The 23,637-nt window shown below is 42.6% G+C and overlaps 2 protein-coding genes across 2 annotated transcripts in view; both read left to right on the top strand.

Moving 5' to 3' along the window:
- LOC119185257 (uncharacterized) overlaps window positions 1-21,960 on the top strand; it is a 38,208-nt gene extending 16,248 nt beyond the window's left edge. The window contains exon 3 of the mRNA XM_075874442.1: window positions 19,947-21,960. Coding sequence (XP_075730557.1) covers window positions 19,947-20,857 — 911 coding nt within the window. The 3' untranslated portion in view covers window positions 20,858-21,960. The remainder of the gene's footprint in view (window positions 1-19,946) is intronic.
- LOC119185256 (uncharacterized) lies at window positions 644-16,661 on the top strand. The gene is made up of 2 exons (XM_075874414.1): window positions 644-957; window positions 11,150-16,661. Exon 2 carries the CDS (start codon window positions 11,239-11,241, stop codon window positions 11,806-11,808), a length of 570 nt encoding a protein of 189 aa, XP_075730529.1. The 5' UTR covers window positions 644-957; window positions 11,150-11,238; the 3' UTR covers window positions 11,809-16,661.
- Window positions 21,961-23,637: the final 1,677 nt, after the last annotated feature.

The raw sequence follows: 23,637 nt of genomic DNA, 5'->3' as shown, positions 1-23,637 counted from the left end.
ATGCTGCAGGCCCAGTGAAGGGCCCAAGCAGGAGGGACGTATTTACAAAGCTCGTAATAAGGACAACTGAAGATCAAGAACATGAAAAGCGCGAAGAATAAGGACATAACTCAAACAATGAATAAGAAAGACATTTAACACTTTAACAATACAGGTCAAGATACAATATGTTCAATTGAGTCTATGCTATTTATGAATAATGCTGGTAATTGATTCCATTCGGTTACAGTGTGCGGGAAAAAGGAGAATTTGAAAATGTTAGTTCTAGCATTGAAGGGCATTAGAGAGTCGGCATGCCGGTGTCTTGTTCTGCGAGCGGTGAGTGGTTGGATGTATTGTTCTGGTCTCATTGACAATTAGTTATTCTTGAGAAGATAAAGAAATTTTAATCTTTGGATTTTACGTCTTAGTTCTAAGGTTGGTATGTTATGGTCTCTCATGAGTTGGGTTGGGGAATCGCTCGAACGGTATTTAGAGTAAACGAACCGAACCGCTTTATGCTGAATCATCTCAAGTGCATGAGATGTGCATCTCAAGTGCATGAGTTGTGTTATTTTGCAACTGTAGGTGCTGTAGGTGTCGCGTGCGCAAGCGTCAGCGACACCTACAGCACCTATTTAAACCACTGTGACATTGTCTGGCGACTTTGTTCGGCAGCAGTGCGTCAACAGTGCACATACTAATCGGCATCTTCTCATCTCGCAGTGGGACGATTATCTTTGAAGCACGATCACCGTCCGCACCAGGAAGGTGACATCGCCCGGTGCTGCTGCTCTACACCTGACAAGGAACGTCGCATGCGCAAGCGTCAGCGACACCTGACAAGGAACGTCGCGTGCGCAAGCGTCAGCGACACCTACAGCACCTATTTAAACCACTGTGACATTGTCTGGCGACTTTGTTCGGCAGCAGTGCGTCAACAGTGCACATACTAATCGGCATCTTCTCATCTCGCAGGTAAGCACAAGATTTTGTGCTCCTAAGTCCATAGTACCTTCTTGTTTTCTTGCACTGCTGCCGAGCAGAGTTCTTGTGTCACTTGCATTCGTTTTCTTTCAACATTGTGTTTCCATGTTCTTGCTGTCTGTGGCCATCTCGAAATGACTGGCCGCAACACGCGAAAAACGGGTAAAGAGGACACTGACGATAAACTTAGCGATAGCATGACAATGCAACAGGGGATTGATAGCCTTAGAAAGGAGGTGATGTCAGAACTTCGCTCACTGAAACAGAGCGTTCAGTACTGTAGCGAGTCTTGTGACAGCGTGACTGAGATGGGCAAAGACATAAAAGAGCTCATAAATGAGATAAAAGAGCTAAAGTTAAGCAATCGGAAACTAAAGGAAGAGAACGAGAGGTTGACTGCGCGAGTCGATGAATTGGAGCAATATACTCGCTCCAATAATGTAGAGATTAAGGGAGTTCCGGTAGAACCAGATGTGATTGACGTGGTCTCGAAGATGGGTCAGCTCATTGGTGAATCGGTATCGAAAGACGATATTGACATCTGTCACCGCGTCTTCACGACTAAGCACAGCGAACCAAACATAATTGTGCGCTTTGTCCGTCGTGAGAAGCGAAATTCTTTTCTGGCGAAGGCCAGGAAGACTCGCCAAACGGGCACATTGCTTGGTTGTAGTTCTACAAAACCTGTGTTTGTTAATGAGCACCTGACACGTCAGAATAAGCAACTTCTCGGTGCTGCTGTAGCTAGGAAGAGGGTGGCAGGCTGGCGATATGTCTGGACAAAGGATGGACGAATTTTTGCTCGTCGAGACGAAAACTCTGCCGTTCTGCGCTTAAATTCCGCAAGCGACTTGGAGAAGATGACGCAGTCAGTCGACGCGTCATAATTATGAGACTGTTGCCTACGTGGCCCTTTTTTCTTTTTTTTCTTGTAGATTACTGCCGTCATGGCTGTAAAACCTTCTTCACTTAAACACCTACCTGGATATGATCACTTGTCTTTTCTGCATGTGAATGCGCGATCGCTGGAATCCAAACATGACGAATTCGAACTATTTCTTGCTAGCACGGGCGTACCGTTTGATATCATCATGGTATCTGAAACGTGGTACACAAAGTATTCCGTGCCGTTCGCCCAACCAGGCTACCAAGGCTTTGCTTTAAACCGCTCTCAACGTAAAGGAGGAGGCGTGCTGTTGTTGGCTAAGGCTGAGCTAAACGTGAGCATCATTGACGAATTCTCCGTTTCAAATGCTAACTTCGAAGTTCTAAGTGTGCGTAGTCGATCCAATATCTTTTGTGTCGTCTACCGCCCACCTGACGCCAATATACACACCTTTTTCTGTTTTCTTGAAGAATATTTTGACTTCATTCGTTCCAACAAATATTCTCTTTTTCTTGCCGGTGATTTCAATATAGACATGCTAAAAACCTCAAGAGATCAGATCGAACTGTCAGCTTTACTGCAGTCAAACGGGTTTGTAAACACTATTGTAAATTCTACCCGCATTACTCATTCGTCAAATACCCTTATCGATCTATTCATCACTAACACCGACAGAAAAAACCTTTGTAGCGGTTCGATTGCAAGCGATATGAGTGACCATCTTCCCATCTTTACTTTCATCGAAAATGAAGTGCCAACTAAGCGGATTATCGATCCGCCTCAGCGTTTCCAAGATATAAACAGTGCATCTCTGGACGCTTTCCGTAACGAGGTTGAAGCCCACGACTGGCGTCAAGTTTTTAGAAAACATGACTCAAATTCCATGTACGAGACCTTTATTGCTGAACTGAGGACACTGTACAATAAGCACTTCCCATACGTTGTCAGGCATAGAAGTAATAAATCGCGAAAACCATGGCTAACCAATTACCTTCGCAGCCAAATCAAGGTAAAAAATAACCTTTATTGGGATTTCATCAGGACCAGAAACCCTGAAACATGGAAAAAATTTAAATCTTTCCGAAATCGTTTGAATGCTACGCTAAAGAAAGCAAAGGAAGAATATTTTCTCAAGCATTTCTCTGTCGCGGCAAACACTGAGCTGTTGTGGAAACGACTAAACGCCATAGTTCATCCTAAGACTGACCGTGCGATTTCGAGCCTGTGTGTAAACGGTCTCATGAAGTGCGGTTCAGATTTGTCAAACGCACTCAATGACCATTTCATTGCGGTAGGCCAGTCAGGCGCTTGCAACGTAAATCCATATCCCATTCAAGGTACCAGTTCGCCCTACTCCAGTATGGTATTTTTCCCAACAACGGAGAGTGAAGTTGTCGGTATATTTAGGAGCTTAAAAACTTCTAGATCACTGGATGCAAACGGCATGCAAATCCGCCCTATAAAGCACATCATCGACATTATTGCTCCTATTCTGACAACACTGTACAATTTAGTGCTTGAAAGTAGTAGCTGTTTTCCAGAAAAAATGCAAACAGCAAGGGTAATTGCCATACACAAGGGGGGCGATGAAAATGATTTGGGAAATTTTAGACCAATTTCTATACTCCCAATCTTATCAAAAGGCCTGGAAAAGATTATTCACGCACGACTTGTTCGCTTCCTGAATAAACACTCTTTCATTTCATTGGCCCAGTACGGGTTCTTGAAAGGAAAATCCACAGAACAAGCACTACTTGCTCAAAAAGAATGTATAATAGATGCCTTTGAAGATAAAAATATAGTACTAGGTGTATACATCGACTTCTCAAAAGCTTTTGATTGTGTGCAACATAACCTACTACTGTATAAGCTAGAACACTATGGCGTGCGTGGGAGGTCCAATGACCTTCTGCGTTCATACCTTCGCCATAGAAGTCAATTTGTCACAAATGACACTTTCGATTCAAAGACTAAACGCCTGAAGTCCGGGGTGCCCCAGGGCAGTATACTCGGCCCGCTCCTATTCATCGTCTACATAAACGACATTTTTTCCTCTTTTACTAATTGTAAGTGGGTAGGTTACGCCGATGATACAGCCCTTTTTTTCAGCGGAGTAAAGCCGGATGGGTTGGTATCTTTAGCTAATGATGCGCTTGCAGAAGTATCAGCGTGGTCAAAAAGAAATTCCTTGAAAATTAACACAAAAAAGACTCAAGCCATAATTTTCCGCACTAGAAACAGAGTTATTGAACTGACAAAAAAGTTGTATCTTGATAATGACGAAATTAGTGTTGTTAGAGAGATCAAAGCTTTGGGTGTCACTTTCACAGAAACATTGTCGTGGAATAAGCATGTGCAAAATGTTTGCAACAAGTTAAACTCCGTCACTGCATTAATTAATAAAAACCGTCAAATATTACCAGTAAAAGCTAAACGTCTGATATATAATGGATTATTTTTATCGACATTAAATTATTGTCATCTTGTATGGGGTACTACATCTTCTGACAACTTGAAAAAACTCGGTATATGCCAAAAGCGCGCAATTCGTGCAATAGCCAACGTTCCGTATGCTACTCATACTGCCCCTTATTTTGAAGCATATAATATACTCAAAGTTAAATTCGTCTACGCATTCCGTCTTTCCTGTACATACCGTCTCGCCATGAGGACTAATAACACCGAATTCATCAGTTCGTTTCGCCTAGCAAGACGTCACTATACATACGACACAAGAAGTCAGGATGACTGGATCCAGCCAATATGCCGCACAAACTATGGCAATCAGTCTGTATCGTATCAACTAGCCGTAATCTTAAACAAATATGCAAAACATGGCATAGCCACTGAGTCGGCCTCAGCACGCACCTTTCGCTCATTCTTATCGGGTGAAGTTTAGACTTCGTTTCACACTAACATCTAGTCGTATTCATCAGTCGCAGAATGATACGCACGGTTCATCTGTTTGTACATGGCGTTTTTTTTCTCTTTTTTTTCTCTTTTTTTTCTCTTTTTGTCTGTGTGCGTTTGGCTTGCTCATTCTCTTTCGGAAATTGTTTACTTTTTTTTGTTTTTTTTTTTGCATACGAATTTTTTTGTACTGTGCGTTGAAATTGTAATCTTCTTTTCACCAATAGGACTTATTATCATGGTCCACATAATAAACCGAGGCTATAACATTTCTCATACTAGAGAAATGTGCCCAGTGTTGGTAACTATTACCTGTTTTAGATTTCGTTCAAATGACTGTTACGTTCATGTCGTTTACCAATGACTACGGCATGTTTTTTAACGTTTTTTTATGTTCTCAGTGTAATACTGATTTATTGCCTTTGCAGTTTTTTTTTTTTGTTGGATTATTTATCAACTTCTGTTGTACACGTAATCATTACCTACAACTGTTCGTGTTTTTCTTTTTTGTCCTTTTTTCCATAAGTCTTATGAATGTGTATTACTATGTATAATGATGTATAAAGACCAAGTCCTCCCATGTTTCTCCTAGAAATCGCTACATTTGCCTCTTCCTGTCAATGTGCATTCAAATCAAATGTTTTATTTTCCAGCAAAATCAATTTTTGTGTGGTTGATCATTGTTACTGCTGGACTTTGTAGGGGGCCGGAGCTTTGTCAAGCCGCAGTACTGCGGCTTTTTTTCCGTCACCCCCATATTTCTCTATGAGAAATAAAAGTTGATTGATTGATTGATTGATTGATTGAACTAATGGGCAATTGTCTTAGTTACTGTCTTGCTTAAAAACACAATTGAAACTGTTTTGCCAGTTTTTAAAAAGGTGTTAATGGGTTACTATCAGTCATTTGGATCAATAACTTCTTAGGCAGTCAGTGTACTTTGTGTAGTGTATTGTCAAACATTAAACCAATGCATTGGTTAAGATTGCAATGTGGCACCACCTGGGAGTTCGGGATGTTTTCTCTATATTTTTGGCGTTTGGGGGAACACACTCGTTACCTATATCGAAGTCTTCTTTTGTGGCGGGGTATACTGTGGCACACCTGGTTGGGCTGAGATCACTGGGACAGTTACAAAGCGTGCACTTCACAATCTATTACATTGGCAGAGGATACCAGAAGGTCAAGGTGGGCCCCGACAGCTACCCTTTGAGTCTTTGCGTAAAAATTCAAGCACAGTTTTACTAGCATTGCACTGTTTAAAACACATTGTCATCTGTAGAGAAGCAGATGCAGCTGTAAACTACATTTGAATTTTCAAATTCGTGCGCGCACCAAATTAGAAAGCGAAGCATCTAGCAATGTGCTGATTGTGGGGGTATTTTCTGTACACAGCACATGCCACAAGTTTTGGCCGGGTTACCGGATATCTGTATGCGACAGCAGATTTTCTTAGAACCAAAAAAAAAATTAACTTTGCTAAGACTGATCTCATTACTGACTCTGTAAAACATTGACAGTGAGATAATGGCTCCCAGTTTGCTACAGTAAAAGCTCGTGGAGTTTGAATGAATTGATGGGTACTAAATTGTACAAGCATTGCGCCATACTGCGCGGGCAGAACTCAAGGACACCACCTCTAGACTTGTTATCGCAAACTAGGTGCTAACATCTGTGGCAGGTCAACGATATCGTAAAAATACGTCGGCATGCATTCATGTGATCAGTGAGCTTTAATGTAAATATATATGACGCTATTTATGCTCCAAAGCTCATTTATTTACGGGATAGTTACAGCAAAGTAATAGGGTCTCCCCTGTGAGTTCTCTGTAGGAGATTCAGGTTAATTCAACAACAATCAGTAATTCTCATTTGCTTGCATTTCTTCCATCGTGAGCCCATGAGCATCGTTTATATTTTGTCCTGGAGCTTCAGCGTAGCGTCCAAAATCTCGTCTGCTAAGAAATGCTGTTGTTCTGTTGTTTAGCAATTGTAGTCAATTTATTTTGGTTTAGTTTTGCAACATACTGTGATCACTCTAGGGCGACTTTCGCATGAAGCAATGAAAACTGAGAACTCCCGGTTTGAATTGACCATCGTGGAAACCAACATGTTCGAATTATCGGGAGTTTCTCCCATAGAAATACACGACTGTGCCTGGACTAGGGCGTCAAGTTTAAATGAACTGTAAGTTTGAATTAACCAAGTTCGAATTGACAAGCTTTTACTGTATATTTTTTTGTCAAGAATGCTGATGCGAGTGCAAAAAGCAGGTCTTGATATATTGTGGTTGAAGGAAACACCATATTATTCTCTTATTGACATTGCTGTGTCAACAGGTTTGGTAACTGCGCATAAGCAAAAATGAGGCAGTTTTATTGACTAACTCAAGCACTCCTATGCCGAAATTACAGAGTGTAGTAGACACATCACTAGGTCTGCTCTCTTCGTTATATAGTAGTGATGGCCACGTTAACTCATATAATTAGTGCTATTCGACATCACATTGAAGGAACATAGGACTAAATTTCCGTTTGTTCCTCGATTACTACACATAACGTCCCCTATGCTTTACTTTGCATTGTGTCTAAAGAAGAAACGAGCCCCATGTACCATTTTTTTTCTTTCAATCAGATTTGAAACATTTATTTAGTTTCTGTATTAAGGAATAGTTCTGTTGTAACGACAGGGAGAACTTCAGGTGATGACATGTAATTTCATGTGTGAAAGACTAGCTTATGCAATAGGTAGAAGTATGTATAGGTGCATGTGTATGTGTGTGTTCTGGATTTAACAGTTATACCTGTGCTGTTGCAGATGGGTCCTTTGGTCCTACGAAGCATCCAAAAAGCTGTATACTTCGGAAATCGCCAAATTGAATATTTCCAGTTTCTTTTTTTAAATGAATCTCCTCTTTTTGGTGTTAGTATTATTTGTCATGAACTCAAGATTGTGACGATGATATGGCAGTATTTACTGGTTGCAGCTTCGGTAGATTGGTGATCTTCAGTTTCGGAAAATTATATATTCCCTTCTTGCTGTTTTGGTCTCTTGAAAATTTTAAGAGAATAGATTTATTTATAATCAACATAAATTGGGTCTGTTGTTTCAATAATATTGTATCTTTTTGAAAGTGAAAATCTTTGTGGAGGTATAGTTTTAAAAAACAATTTCGTTGATTTGTTACTGTAACACTATTTAGTGGCACATTGATTTCACACATACGTTACCAATTACTTTGAATTATGTCTTTTGTGGAGATCCTGATTGCTTTGTGCGAACCTTGCCCTCTGAAGTGCTGTGCTTTTTTGGTGTGCTTTCAAATTTACACAATATTGAAATTACTGTGCACAAACCATTCATTTCCATCATGCTATTTACCAACCAACACTATCATTTGTGAATTGTCCTTAATTGTAACATTCTGAAACATGTTACCATTTCTCACTGATATCTTTTCCATCATTATGTCAACCAATTTTTTCGTAGTTTTTTCATACCACAAGATGCACTTGATATGCCATGACATGAATACTGTGATGCCTAAAATGCATGTGTTACTCTAATTTAATCAGCGCATTTTATAGTTAAATGTACATTAATAATTTAGGCATCTGAATACGGCTTTCCAAGTTTGGTTGATACATATAGCTGTGATTTCCGTTCAGAGTAGTGATGTTTGTGTTGCAATAAAATAGAGTGGCTGCAGATTCATATTAATTTAAGTGGCTTATATTTTAGCTGGTTGAAAAGCAAAAAGTTACCATTAGCATTAATGTAATACCATTAAATAGCTTGTTTTAATTAAAATTTCAATGTCTGCACTGGCATCATTGTTAGCCAAAAAATGTAATGAATGCATGACAAATATTAGCAATCATTATTGCATCCGTTGAAAATCAACAATAGAATGAAAATCATAGATCTGAGCCACAATCGAACCCAGGCCTTCCGTGGGACAAGCAGACGTTCTACCACAAAGCCATGCCAGAGCTTAAAAAAGTCTAAAAAAAAGAATCCTATACTTTTGTTATATGGCCTGTGTAATATTGTGTGGAAAATGTGTATAATTGTTGGAAGTATCTCTGCTTGTGAATTGCACAGTGAGTAGGCAGTTCAAGTGCACATAAATTACAAGGGTGCAACCATTGTGCTCAATACTAATTGATCATTATGATCAGTAACAGCGTCAACAAGGAGTACTATGACATAAGTCGTGGCGTGGTTGACGGGACAACTGAAGCGAAGCTTGGATAGCAAATGAGGAAGTGAAGTGAAGTTGAAACTGATTTTTCTTTTTTTATTGCTAATGCTTTGTTCTTGATTTGTATTTTGCAATTTGTTTCATATTAGGTTTGTTTCATATTAAGCCGCCTCGCTTGTTCAAATCTGAAGTGATGCTTTTGCTGTCTTCCATTGCACTGATTCTTCTGTGCAAGGAAACTGTGCCGTTTTGTTAATAGGTCTATGCTTATTGCAGCAGCTCAGATGATGGAAAACTTTCAAAGCTCAATAGCTTCGAAATCAAATTTGTATGAGGTAGTGGCAGGTGTTGTCATGCATGTGTCGAGGTATTAATGTGCAGTGGTGTGAAAACTTGTGAAAAGTATAGGTCGGTGCACTGTTACTATTTCAGAAACATTTATAGGTAGGCTCATTGTAACATCTGTGGGTAGGCCAAGAGTATCAGAATTTAAATGGACGATATTTCTCAATGGCCTGTGGCTTTTGCCATATAAATAGCAGGGGTGGAACAGCTGCGCCATTGTGCGTCAAACTTCTTTACCTGCGCCATCCTGTGCCGAACCACCCCTGCTGTGCCAAACTTGCTTTCTCAGTTTTGTACTGCACCACAGCGCCAGAACTCAGCTGCAAGATGCGAAAGCCATCAAACGTCGTGCCCAAAAACGTGGATGAAATGTAGTCTTTTTTGTTTCATTGAAACGATTGTAGTTTCGGTATAAGGCTGTGATCGCTCTAGCAGCAGTTGTGAACCTCCATTTTAAAGTCACATTCAAAGCAGGCATCAGCGGGAATGGCTTGTGAACCCTCTGCACGCTTTACGTGCTACACTCTCAATGCGAAGGGACTGTACGAAGAGCATCCTTGGCTCGGCTGTTTTGTAGAGTTACGTGATATCGGATTTGAAAGAGTTGACTGCCAGCCATACTTGCTGTCGCATTCATTGCATCACCCTTTCAGTAAAAACTTGTTTTTATAACTTCATGGCAGCGTTTGGGGGAAAAATAATGTCAGCGACATTGCTCAAAAGAAGCTGGGGTGGTGTCCAGTTCCCTGAATAGACTAGCCAAGACAGGTGCACATGACTGCTCAAGTGCACGCATACGCATATTCTAATTCATTTGGTTGCGGTGCTTCGCACTTATCGACTCGGCGGTTCACGCTTGCGTGTTCAGGTTAAAAAGAAAATAGGTGGCTGTTAAGAACTAAAAAAATTCACAGTAGCATTGCAGGAGTGTAGCATTGAATACGATAGCTGCATATTGTAATGTTATACAAAGTGGGGCTGGCAGCTAAATGTTCGAGATCGGATCTCTCGTAACTAAAAAACACTGCCGTATGAGAATATGGCAACCTCAAAGAGATCAACACTTTTCCCAGTCTCTTCGCAATGAGAGTGCAGCATGTAAAAGTGTATGCGAACTGTCTGCTGATGGTTGCCGAGCTAGCGTGCACGCCAGTGATCGCCACCACGCCCTCAAAGTAAAGTTCACAGTCAATGCTTGAGCGTCACCCCCTCCCCCGCCTTCCTTTCTTTTCATGTTTTGTCCAGGCGTGTGGAGGGGTTCCTTTGTGCTTCATCTACAGGCCTCCCTGGGCGGAGATGTTATCGCACACACTTTCAGAGCGATGGAGATGGGTCGCACCGCTTGATCTTTGCTTCAGCCGCATTCGTTACTCCCACTTCCATGTTTTTACCCGTGGATAGAACATACCATGCGTGGGGGGTATGTTATCAATTTGGATTTAGTACTGGACTTGACGGCAACGGCAAAAACCCATCGAGGGTGTCCATATAGCTCCTTTTGCAATAATAAGGCAGTCGCACAATTTAAAAAGACACAGCATTGAACAAATGTTGCTTGAAAAGTGCTTTGAACGGGGCTGCATATTCTTTGAATGTTTTTACTGCTATAAACTTGCTCGAAAAAGCCCTCCTGGCTGTTCCAAGCCTGCTATGAAACGTCTTTCTGGCTGCTCCATGCATGCAACAAAAAGTACTTTTGTCTGCTCCCAGGACTGCTCTCAAACTCATCTACCCTGTTCTACCCCTGAAATAGTCATATGAAGTCATATAGTCCCTTTCCGCATAGTCTGTGACACTTGGTAAGCATTGCCTTCCCATTTTTTTCCATGACGTTGCAGATTCCTCATCGTTGGAGACATCTCCGAACCATACCCCGTCATGGGTGTCAGTGCCAGTGAAACTGCATTCCTGCCCGGAGTGCAGCTATATGACCAAAAAAAAGGCAGATATCACGAGGCATCTTCGCACCCACACAGGCGAGCAGCCATTTCGGTGCCACTTGTGTCCAGCTGCATTTCCTGAGAACTGCAAGCTGGTGACTCATTTGCGCACCCACACAGGAGAACGTCCCTATTCTTGTATTCACTGCAATGCATCCTTTTCAGTCAGCGGGGCCCTCAAGACCCACATGCGCACCCACACAGGAGAGCGTCCCTATTCCTGTGATCAATGCAATGCATCATTTACACTCAGTGGGTCCCTCAAAAGTCACATGCGCACTCATACGGGGGAGCGTCCCTTTTCATGTGACCAATGCCACGCGTCGTTTTCGCAGAGGCCACATCTTGTTAACCACATGCGCACCCACTCAGAAGAGCGTCCCTTTTCTTGTGACCAATGCAGTGCATCCTTTCGTCATAAAACCACACTCGCTCAGCACATGACAATGCATTCCGAAGAGCGGCCGTTCTCCTGCGTCTTGTGCCCTGCATCCTTTACGCGGAAAAACAAGCTCAGAGATCACATGCTTCGTTGCCATGAAAAGAAGATGACTTGAATTTCAGTGGCATACGTTTTTCTTGTGAGGAAAATATCAGTTTTATCACAATTTATTGTGGTAATGTAACTTACTAAGGGCATTAAGTAGTTTTTAGATGCTCGAGAATTTGAGTTTCTTGCAAAATGTTTATTTTCTGCATTTCTGATATCCATTGCTATGCATCCTGTTCAAGGTAACAGTGCTACCATAAAAGTGAGGGAACTAAAGGCTTTCTTTTAAGAGGCGTAGATAAAATGGGAGTGGAGAGTTTGTTCAGGTAATAGTTGAACTATTATTCAGTTTTAAAAAGAGGCATTATTCTTCAAGTCACACTCTAAAATGGCACTAATTGTTAGAAGTGATGGGGCATCGTAAGAGGGATTTTAAAGAAGAGGGCCTCCAATGTGGTCAGGGTCTGCCCATAAAGATCAGAACCGGCTAGGTCTCAGAGAGAAGTTGTGTAGAGGAGCAGGAGGTGATAACAGCAACGGTGTTTGTTTACATGAATAATGGTAGTGTATCTTTTATCTGATGGTAGCAAGTTTACATGGACCCAACAAAAGACCTTCCTTTTTTCTGTTTTTATGGCTGCCCATCCCGTTTGAAAGAAGGGCCTTGTGGTAGTTCGGGGCCCTCAGACACGAACAACCAAGACACGGACATCAAACATTTATCAACTAGACTAGTTTGTGATACAGTCACAAACGTTTCAATTGGCCGAACATGACAAATATCACATAGGTCCTAACCCTACGCTCCTAGCCTACATAACTGCGACAATCGGTGCATCCCGAAATAATTGTTCGTCGGACGTCACTCACAGTAGCAGGAGGTTGACAACAGATGCACAAAGCGGTAGGATCCCGAGTAGTACCGCAGAGCACGATGACGTCGTGCGGTGACACACGAGCAGACCTGGAACTGCTCGTTTCCCAACACGCAGGCCACAATGTGTCCAACATGGTGCCGAGGCCACGACTTCAGCTCTGGGCGGTGACTTCAGCTCTGGACGTGCACCCTCTGTTTGAACGGAAATAGCTGCTCGTCCAGAAGCTCGCTTGCTCACTGCAGGAGCAGTACTGCTACGCCAGATTGGGACATCCACTCGTCCTCAGGAGATGCCAAGCTCGTTCCGACTGGTCTGGTCGTACCAGCTCGATCCCTAGCCCCGCCGCGGTGGTCTAGTGGCTAAGGTACTCAGCTGCTGACCCGCAGGGCGCGGTTTCGGATCCCGGCTGCGGCGGCTGCATTTCCGATGGAGGCGGAAATGTTGTAGGCCCCGTGTGCTCAGATTTGGGTGCACGTTTAAGAACCCCAGGTGGTCTAAATTTTCGGAGCCCTCCACTACGGCGTCTCTCATAATCATACAGTGGTGTTGGGACATTAAACCCCACATATCAATGAATCAGCTCGATCCCTAGCGGTAGACTCTCGAACAGAACGTGCGGAGCTCTGGCTGGCTGGCCACGTTCTTTCAGCCCGGCGACGTTCACCAGCCCGTGAGTTTCGTGAGCGTCTCTCTCGTGCACACCGTCGTCTTCTTTTCCGATCGGCTTTTTTGGTTGTGAAAAATACTCTCTTACCACACTCCCCCCAACTTCCAGTACGTTGTGCTGCGGATAGCAATAAACTAGATGCAAAACAACGCAACACACTAATAAGAAAGACAGGGCGCAAGCAAATGTAAAGACTTCAAATAGTGGAAGCATCCTGTCACTGCACACTACTGTAGACCACATTGGCTATGCACTTTGTTCAAGACGTGAACACGAACACTCATTTCACATTTTGGTCGGCGTTGGCACATACGGTCTCACACACTCGCATGCCGCGTATACGTCACAGCGAGGCACGCGCACACTGACGGCTCTGGTGGTTAAACACAAGTCCATACGCAGCACACACCACGCACTGATAACACAGGTGCCTCGTTGTCACTCTGTGTTTTGCGGAGTGACAACACCACACCATGTTCGAGGTAGTTGTCGTCAGTTAGGGCTTCTTTGGGCACGTCGCTTGTACGTCCATGTCCTGTGGCGTTGAAAGCGACTCTGGAAACGTGGTGGTTGAAACGATGGCTGAGGTTACGATGGCACCTGATGCATCAGTACACCCACGCTGTCCATGTCATCTCAGTGGAGCTTAAGAAGCCCCACATGAGATTCAATGGAGCTGCCGGTATTGTGTCTCTCATAGTTGTAGTTTTGCCTTGGTCGTCGACGCTGTGGTACCCCGGTCATCGTGTTCGAAAGCAACCGTGCCTCATCTTGAGAGATATGTGTACCTCTAAAATGCGGCAAATCTGGTCGTGAATTTGGCCATGGTGCTGTCGATCGTCCTGCAGGTCCAGAAGGATGTACCATTGTGCAAATTGGTTTAATGGGCTGGTTTCCTCTCACTGTTGTGGCATCCAGTGATATGACTCCTTTGATATTTCCCAAGACCACATCATAAACTAAGTCTCGCAGGCAGTGAGCACGCACTTCTCTTCTAAAAATTGGCGTGTCTAAAAAGATCACCACTTCTGGTAGGTATTGCACTGTACGGCTGAGGAAGAGTACCTGCGGATACTTTTCAGTCAATTTTTCTTCTGGCACTAATGCCTTTCGAACAACAACCGCATCGCAGCCAGTGTCATGGAGTACGCTAACAGAGAGTCTATTCGTAAACCCTTTCATCAAAGGCATGTTCCTAGTGTTGCCAATGAAGAACTTTGGCTGACTGCAGTGTTGACAACGGGTATTTATTCTCCATCTTTCTGAGTAACGTACTCTACTTTTTCTTTGGACTTCGCATCATTTCTTTTTCCTGTTACAATGCAAGATGCTTCACATTTCTCCCCTCTACCAGCAGAATACTTGCCATTGTTATGACCATGCACAAGAAAAGATGCTTTCGTTCGCAACCAGCATTCTGCCGCCCTGTGTCGTTTTTTTTATCACACAGAAAGCAAACATCTTTCGCTTGACGTGTCTTCTTTGCATGCTCAGGCAACCCTGTTTCCGTCCGAGCTCGTTCCGTATTCAAGTTCGGAAGCGCCTGCGCTTCCATAAAGGTGTGTGCGGTCTCACATATTGTGCTCAGTGTCTCGCATTTTCTTTCTTTAAGAAAAATTCTTAGTGCTAGGGAACAGCCTTTCATGAACTGTTCACATATGATCACTTCTTTCAAGCCAGAATAACTTCTTTCTGCTTGCTCATTTCGAGCCAATGCTCAAAATAACCGGAGAGTCTCACCGCATACTGCAGGCGGGACTCATTATCTTCGGGTTTCCCCTTGCGAAATTTCTCCCGATAGCCTTCTGCAGTGTATCGAAACTGCTGCAGTAGCGCCGTTTTTAACTGGTCATAACCCATCGCAGCTCTCTGATCCAACCGGCCTATCACAGCGCCTCTCCAGTCATGCATAAATTCAATGACAACGCCCATTTCTCACAGGGCCATCCTTGACACGTTGCGACCTGTTGAAACCGCTCCAGGTAGCTTTTAAGGTTGTCACGCATTTCGTCAAAAGGCGGTATCAAATTACGAGGGCTACACACTTATGGTGCACCTAACCTAACCCTACACTCCTAGCCTACACAAGCGCAACAGTCGATCCCTACCGAAATAATTGTTCGTTGGACGTCACTCAAGGTAGCAGGAGGTCGACGACAGATGCATGAAGTAGTAGGGTCCCGAGTAGTACCGGTCTGCACGATGACATCGTCGAGCAGACCTCGAACTGCTCGTTTCCGAACACGCAGGTCACGTGAGTCCGCCGTGGCGCCGAAGCCACGCCTTCGGCTCTGGGCGGTGATGGACCCGCTCGTACGAGGCTCCATGACCACGATTTCCCCTTGTTGTGCCCGAACAGCTTGGGCGTGGCACCTGCTCGTACGTGGCACCACAACCACGATTTCCCCTTGTTGTGCCGGAACCGCTTGGACGTGGCGCCGAGACCACGATCCCCGCTGTTTGAACAAAAACAGCTGCTCGTTCGGAAGCTTACTCGCTCACTGCAGGAGCAGTACTGCTACGCCCGGTTAGGACACTCGCTCATCACGTTCCAGGAGACGCCAAGCTTGTTCAGACTGGTCTGGTCACACCAGCTCGATCACTAGCTGTAAACTCTTAGACCAAATGTCCAGCGCTCTGGCTGGTTGGCCACGTTCTCTCAGCGAGCCGACGTTCGCCAGCTCGGAAGTTTCGCGAGCGTCTCTCTTGCGCACACCGTCGTCGTCTTTTCCGATCGTCTCTTTTGGTTGTGGGAAATACTCTCTTACCACAGGCTTCAAAGATCACATGCACACCCACACCGGGTAATGCCCCTTAATCTGTGGCAACTGCAGTTCGTAATTTTCGCCCTGACCACTTTCAATTTGTACCGAGTCCCACCGTCATGCAGACAAGGTGCCCTAAAGATCAGAGGCATGTAGATATTTTTTTGTGGGGTTTCGTTGATTGATGTTCTGTCGTTGCTGTTGATTTCCACTTGCCGATAAGGTTTTGAAATTCTTCGCCTTTTGCGTTTCCTTTACCGTTTTTGTTGCAGTGGCATCTGTCGTGGTTACTTTCAACACAAGCGAAGAAGTTGAACGTTATGCTTGCAATGAATGTGGACTGCATAGTTTTGTTTAGTATTGTTTGGCACATCAAGGGGTACATAAGGTGATTACTTTCTCTGCAAAATAATCAGCGACCATTTTTTAGTGGGCTGTATGTAACTATACTCCTTTATTCGTTGTGTAAGTTTATCATCCAAATGAATCTAAGAAGTGAAATTTGTATGTGTGCATTTGCTTGAACTACGCTTGTAAGGATCATCGTGTGATAATACAGGAGTGTAAATAGGGATACCAAAGAACGCAATAAAATAATTACAGAACTAAACCTGTGTTATATTGTTATCTCTTTAGATTTACTAACATAAATCGACGTTTTCAGAGTGCTTTTGTGGTACCTAAAAACCCGAACACAAAGAAATGCATTCATGCCAACATAAACATGTATAAAGCACTTGTATTGAAAAGTGATAATGAGATTTAGGAGCAGGAAAGTTATGAAAAAAAAAGGGAATTGTGATTCCACTAATGTTCAAAAAGGACGACTGGTGACGGAGATTGGGTAGTATTACTGACCAATACACACGTAATGGGGCACCAAAAAATGCAAGGAAACGTGAAAATTGCTGGACTCGCATTTTTTGTATGTTTTCGAGGTGAGTGTATGCAAAAATTAAGACACAACTTATGAAGTTTTCCCGAAGATATAGATGCTCTGAAATCGCCAAAGAAAGTCATCATTGTGTAACACACAGCAAGCTTATTCTTGCATCTGCTTGTGTGCCAGAAGTTAGTTCTTTTTTTTTCTCACATCATGACATGCTTAGCCTGGGATGTGATTTGAGCATGAAGCTATGGTACAAGACGAGGGTTCATGTCCTACTGTTAAAACAGTTTTTTTTTATTTGTTTGCAAAGGCTTCATGTTTTTGGTAACTTGCATTAGCAGGTGTGTTTATACTGCTGCCTTTTAATTGACCCAGGGGGGCAGTTTTGGACAGCATGCAGATCAATATTGGGAAAAGAGCTACCTCATTGGGGCTTTCCTTTTATAGATTTTGGAAATGTCTTCCATGCATAAGACTCTGTTATTAACACACATGGTCCTGGGTTCTTGAGCATCCAATTGTTGATGCAACGTTGCCAAAGAACTGTGAATCGTTATTTTTATTGCATGCCATATAGAAGTATATACTCTGTTTAATGTAGAAGAAATGGTAGAAGTACGTAGATGGGAATATAAGATACTAGTTTATATAGTTAATTGAGATGTTATTTCATACAAAGCAAGCGCCACATAACAGACGAAGTATTTTTCGTGATATATTTCACTGCCGCTTATATGGACTACACATGTCTGGTTTTTGCTTGCACAGAAAGTCCGCTTCCTTTTTTAGACAGTGAAATAGAAGCCTTGCTGACACATGCCTCAACTGCCCTTTGAGTTGCGAGAGCCTTTTCTATCTCCATTTTTCTTTGTTGTCCTCCAGCATGTATCACAGAAGCATAGTCATTGGCTGGGATACAAGCTTTGCCTTTTTCACATTGCGTGCTCACTGAAAAATGGTAAACGGCAGTGTCTGCATTGAGTTATGTGATTATTGTAGTTTCACATCCCGTTGAAGTAACATGAGCCTGAATTTCCATTTGTGCTCCACTTACTATACATAACATCTGCTAAGCTTTTTTTTTCTCTGAAAAGAAATAAGCCTCTCGTACCCTTTCGTGCATTCGTTCAAACGATGCATGTAACTAGTTATAGAAATGAGCAATAGTTTGATTCTAATGACAGAAATAAAGTAATTACATGCAAAATCGTATGTGAAAGATTGGTTGATGCCAAGGCAATAAGCATGTGTAGGTGCACTGTATGTTTGTTCTCGCTTTAACAGTGATACCTGTGCTGTTGCAGGTTGGTCCTTTGGTCCCACGAAGCATCCAAGGAGTTGTGTTCTTTGGAAATTGGCAAATATAGATATTGACACCTTCTTTCTTTTTTTAGAAGTTGATTTTCAGTTTTGGGTGTCACTTCAGCATTTGTGATGCTATAGCAGCAAATATTGTTTGCACCATTGGACCGATGTTCTTGAGTGTTGTGAAATTGGACGTTCCTTTTCTGCTTTTTTGGTCTATTGAACATTTTAAGAGAGGAGCGGGTTTATTTACAATTTTGTGCATAAATATTACCTGTGCTTGCAAAGCATTGATTTAGGCTAAGTAGTTTGCAATGAATGATATTGTATCTGTGAAAGCTCAAATATGTGTGCAGGTGGAACCTAAAGAAAAAGTCTTGTAGACTAGTTACTGCAACACTTGATAGTGGCACTTTACCTTGATACTGTGAACATTTCAAATATTTTATTTCAGCTAAATTTTCTTGATGTTTTTACTGATTTTCCATACAAATAGGTGCACGTGATGTGCCATGACATGAAGAATGTGATGCCTAAAATGCATGTACCATTTCAAGTTAATCGGCACATTGTGCAGTGAAAAGTAAATCAATAATTTAGGTTTCTGAGTACAGCCTTATAAGTGTGGCTTTCACATATGGCTATGCAGGATAGTGAGTTTTTTGTTGCAATAATGTAGAGTATTGACACATTCATATCCGTATAAGTGACTGATACATTAGCTGGTTCAAAAGTTAGCATTATTTTAATAAAATAGTATTATATAGCTTTTTTCATCGGAATTTCAATGCTTGCATTGGCTTCGCCAGGGCTTAGAACAACTTCAGAAAGGAGAAGTTGTACAGCTGTTACATAATGCGAGGAGTCGCATAGCACTTGCAATATTGCATGGCAAATGTGTAAAGTTGCTGCGAGCAATGCAGAATGTAAATAATAAATAAGTGGGTAGTTTAGGTATACACTTGCTTTAAGGGAACACCCAATATGCTCAAGCATAAATAATTATCATCAGTAACAGCATCAACAACGTGCAGAGTGACGGAAGTCTTGGCATACACTAGATGTCAACTAAAGTGAAGAGAGTATAGCAACTGAGGTGAAGTGAATGGGGCCTAATGATTTTCATTTCCACGGAAAACTGATATTTCTTTCATTGGTAGTGCTTTGTTCTTGTTTTGTATTTTGCAGTTCATTTCATATTCACTTTCTCCTCTCACACTTTTTCCCTTATGCCTGTTTTGTTGAAATATGAAGTGATGCTTTTGGTGTCCTCCATTGCACTGATTCTTCTATACAAGAAAACTGTGCCGTTTAGTTCAATGGTCCATGCTTATCACAGTTGCACACAAGGAAAAATTATTTCGCTGTTTGTGTAGCTTATAAATCAAATTTTAAATGAGCTAGCAGCAGGTGTAGTGTGTCATGTGTTCGAAGTATTTATGTTCGAGATGTGGAAACATGTAAGAGACACATGGTTAATGCACTTTTACTACTTCAAAAACATTTTTAGGTTGGCTTATTGTAACAAAGGGTAGGCTATGAGTAGGCCACGACTATCACAATTTAAGTAGATCGTATTTCTCAATGGCCTGTAGCTCTTTCCATCTAGTTAAATAGTCATATGAAGTTGAATAGTCCAGTGCTGGATAGTCTGCGATATTTGATAAGCGTTGCCTTCCTCTGCTTTCTATAACTTTGCAGATACCTCTTCATTGGAGGCATCCCTGGAGCACTCCCCTTCATGCTCGTCAGTGCAAGTGAAAGTGCATTTCTGCCCACAGTGCAGCTATGTGACCAAAAAAAAATATAGTCTCAAGAAACATCTTCGCACCCACACGGGCGAGCGGCCCTTCCCGTGCCACTTGTGTCCAGCTGCATTCACTCAGAACAGCAAGCTCGTGGCTCACATGCGCACCCACACTGGAGAACGCCCCTATTCCTGTATTCACTGCGATGCCTCCTTTTCGTTCAGAGAAGCCCTCAAGACCCACTTGCGCACCCACACAGGAGAACGTCCCTATTCCTGTATTCACTGCGATGCATCCTTTTCACTCAATAGCACCCTCAAGGCCCACATGCGCACCCACACAGGAGAACGTCCCTATTCCTGTATTCACTGCGATGCATCCTTTTCACTCAATAGCACCCTCAAGGCCCACATGCGCACCCACACAGGAGAACGTCCCTATTCCTGTATTCACTGCGATGCATCATTTTCAAACAATAGCACCCTCAAGGCCCACATGCGCACCCACACTGGAGAACGTCCCTATTCTTGTCCGCAATGCAATGCAACCTTTTCGTTTAAAACGGCCTTCAAGGACCACATGCGCACTCATACGGGGGAGCGTCCCTTTTCGTGTGACCAATGCCACGCGTCGTTTTCGCGGAGGTCGCATCTTGTTAGGCACATGCGCACCCACTCAGGAGAGCAACGTTTTTCTTGTGACCAATGCAGTGCATTCTTTCGTGGCAAAGCCACGCTAGCTCGGCACATGGCAGTCCATTCCAAAGAGCGACCGTTTTCCTGCGTCTTGTGCCCTGAATCCTTTACCCGGAAAAAGGAACTCGGAGATCACATGCTTCATTGCCATGAAAAGAAGATGACTTAATTGTGAGTGGCATATATTTTTTTTGTGTGTGTGGGGTCAGTGGAGGTTTAATAGCCTACGGCTTGATAAGGCAATGTAATGTCCTTGGAAATGAAATGGGTTTTAGATGCCAGAAAAATAGTTTCTTGCAAAATGTTGTTTTTCCCCATTTCTGATATTCATTGCAGCACATCCTTTTCAAGGTAACAGCGCTGCTATAAAAGTAAGGGACCTACAGGCTTTCTTCTAAGAGGGGTGGGTGGAATTGGATGGCAGGGTTTGTTCAGGTAATAGTGTAACTGTTAGTTGAGGCTAGGAAAGTGGCATCAATCTTCAAGTCACTCTGTCGAATAGCACCAATTTCTGGAAGCAATCAAATGTTAAAAAGAGAGTTATAAGCAGAGTCCGCTAATGTCAGGGTCTGCCCATAAGACCGGGATGAGCCAGACTTCGGGGAGAAGTTCTGTAGATGAGCTGGAGGTGCAAAAAGCAACAGTGTTTGTTTACATGAATAATGGTTACGTATCCTTATGTTACTGATGTTAATAAGTTTACACGGATTCAACAAAAGAGCATCTCTTTTTTCTGTTTCTATTGCAATCCATCCTGTTTGAGGGAAGAGCCCCAAAGATTACATGCACACACCCATATTGGGTAACACCCCTTTATCTGTGGCAACTGCAGTCCGTACTTTTCATCCTGAGAGCATTCAATCTGCAACTGGTCCCACTGTCATGCAAACAAGGTGCCCTAAAGATCAGGGGAATGCAGCCGTTTTTTCGTGAGTTTTAGTTGATTGAAGTTCTGTCGTTGCTGTTGATTTCCACTTGCTGGGAAGGTTTTGGAATTCCTCGCTGTTTGAGTTTTCTTTAGTATGTTGCTTTCAGTGGCTTCTGTCGTGGTTACTTTCAACACGAGCGAAGAAGTTGAATGTTAGGCTCGCATTGAATGTGGACCGCAGAGTTTTGTTTAGTATTGCTCAGCACATCTAGCATACATAAATTTAGTTGCTTTTTCTGTGAAATAACCAATGACCATTTGTTAGTCTGCTGTATGTAACCAGACTCTCCTTTATAATTCTTTGTATAAGTTTATCGTACAAATAAACATAATTGAAATTTGTATCTGTGTTTTTGCTTGAACTAGGCCTGTTAGGATGATCGAGTGTGAATACAGGAGTGTAAATTGGCATACACAAAAATGCTATAGAGTGTTGACAGAATCAAGCTTCCTGTGTTCTTTTGTTATCTCTTTATATTTACAGAGATAAAAAGACATTTTCAAAGTTATTATGAAATGCCTAGAGACATGAACACAAAGAAATGTACTCCTGCAAACGTAAGTAGGTGTAAAGCATGCGTATCGAGAAGTGATAATAAAATTTAACAGTAAAAAAGTTATGCGAATAAAAAAACGCCAGGCCTACGCGGAAGGCGCAGCTCAGTCACAGCGAAAGCCAGAAAAGCTGCCTTGCAGAGCCTTCTTAAAACACTCATTGGGTAACTATTGCAAGCACACTTGCTTGATACCCACTAGGGCATAATAATTATCTTTTGGGTAGTTAGCCAGCATTCGCTATGCTAATTTTCATCATCTTGTGAGAGGTGTGGTATCCGCTAAACACTTGCAAGGCATTTTGTGCCAATTGTTCATGCAGTGGCTAACGACAGTGAGGAGTTATGCTTGAAGTGGGTATGCACCACGGTTTATAGCCGAACAAAAACAAGCTTTTGTAATGGGTTGGAACATTGGACGACCCGCTCGTTACGCTATTTGCATTGGGCTATGACTGGTTGTTATTTCACTGTTTTAAAATGCTTTATAAGTCATATAAATGTGATTGCTTTCCCGACATCAAACCTGCCTAAGGCAAGTTTGCCAACAACTCACAAGCACCAGCGTAGCTGAGTGGTAGAATACTGGGCTGGCGCCCAGCAGACCTAAGTTCGAGCCCCATTGTGTCATTGGTGTTAGGTTTTTCTAATTTTGCACAATGTGGTTACGGACACCGGCGGCAGTGGTGGACAACTGTGCGTGACCCGAGTTTAACTCTCTTTAACAGCTTTTACTGTGAAAGAGAGTGTGGTGCTAGTAATGTTCAAAAAGTACAACTGGTGACAAAAATAGGGTAGTATGCTAATCAATCAACACGTGATAGGGCAACACTGGGCACAGAAAAATTCCAGAAAAATGTGTAATATATACTGGACTTGAATTTTACATGTCTTCAATGTGAGTGTATGCAAAAAATAGGATGAACGATAACTTATGAAGTTTTCCAAAGATATAGATTATCTGGAATTCCTGAAAAAAGCCGTCAGCATTGCGTAACACGCGATAAGCTTAATCATGCATGTGCTTGCTTGCTATACGTTGGAGTTTTTTCCCACCTCATGAGATGTTTAGCCTGTTATGTGTTTTGAGCATAGGGTTTCGGTATAAGACAAGGACACGTGTTGTAGTGTTAAAACAGGTTTATTTGTATGAGCAAGATTGGTTGATGCCAAGGCAAGAAGCATATTTAGGCGCACTGTGTGTTTATTCTCGCTTCAACAGTGATACCTGTGCTGTTGCACGTTGGTCCTTTGGTCCCACGAAGCATCCGAAGAGTTGTGTTCTTTGGAAACTGGCAAATATAGATATTATGAGGAAGAGCTTTATTCGAGACGAACTCGAGCTGGCACACACTGATGATAGTATCTACAGATAAGGAATTATACAAATAATGATGACACGTCAAATTGATTAAGAGGAGTCGGTGACGACGCTCCCACTAATTCCCCATCACGCTGGAAGAGACC

This window comes from Rhipicephalus microplus, chromosome 9 (genome assembly GCF_043290135.1).
Source record: "Rhipicephalus microplus isolate Deutch F79 chromosome 9, USDA_Rmic, whole genome shotgun sequence".
NCBI classification, from domain to species: domain Eukaryota; kingdom Metazoa; phylum Arthropoda; class Arachnida; order Ixodida; family Ixodidae; genus Rhipicephalus; species Rhipicephalus microplus.
This window is presented reverse-complemented; position numbering and strand designations above follow the sequence as displayed.

What these genes read in the sequence shown, in the direction of transcription:
- LOC119185256 (XM_075874414.1), top strand. Translation starts at nt 11,239, where the DNA reads ATGACCAAAAAAAAGGCAGATATCACGAGGCATCTTCGCACCCACACA.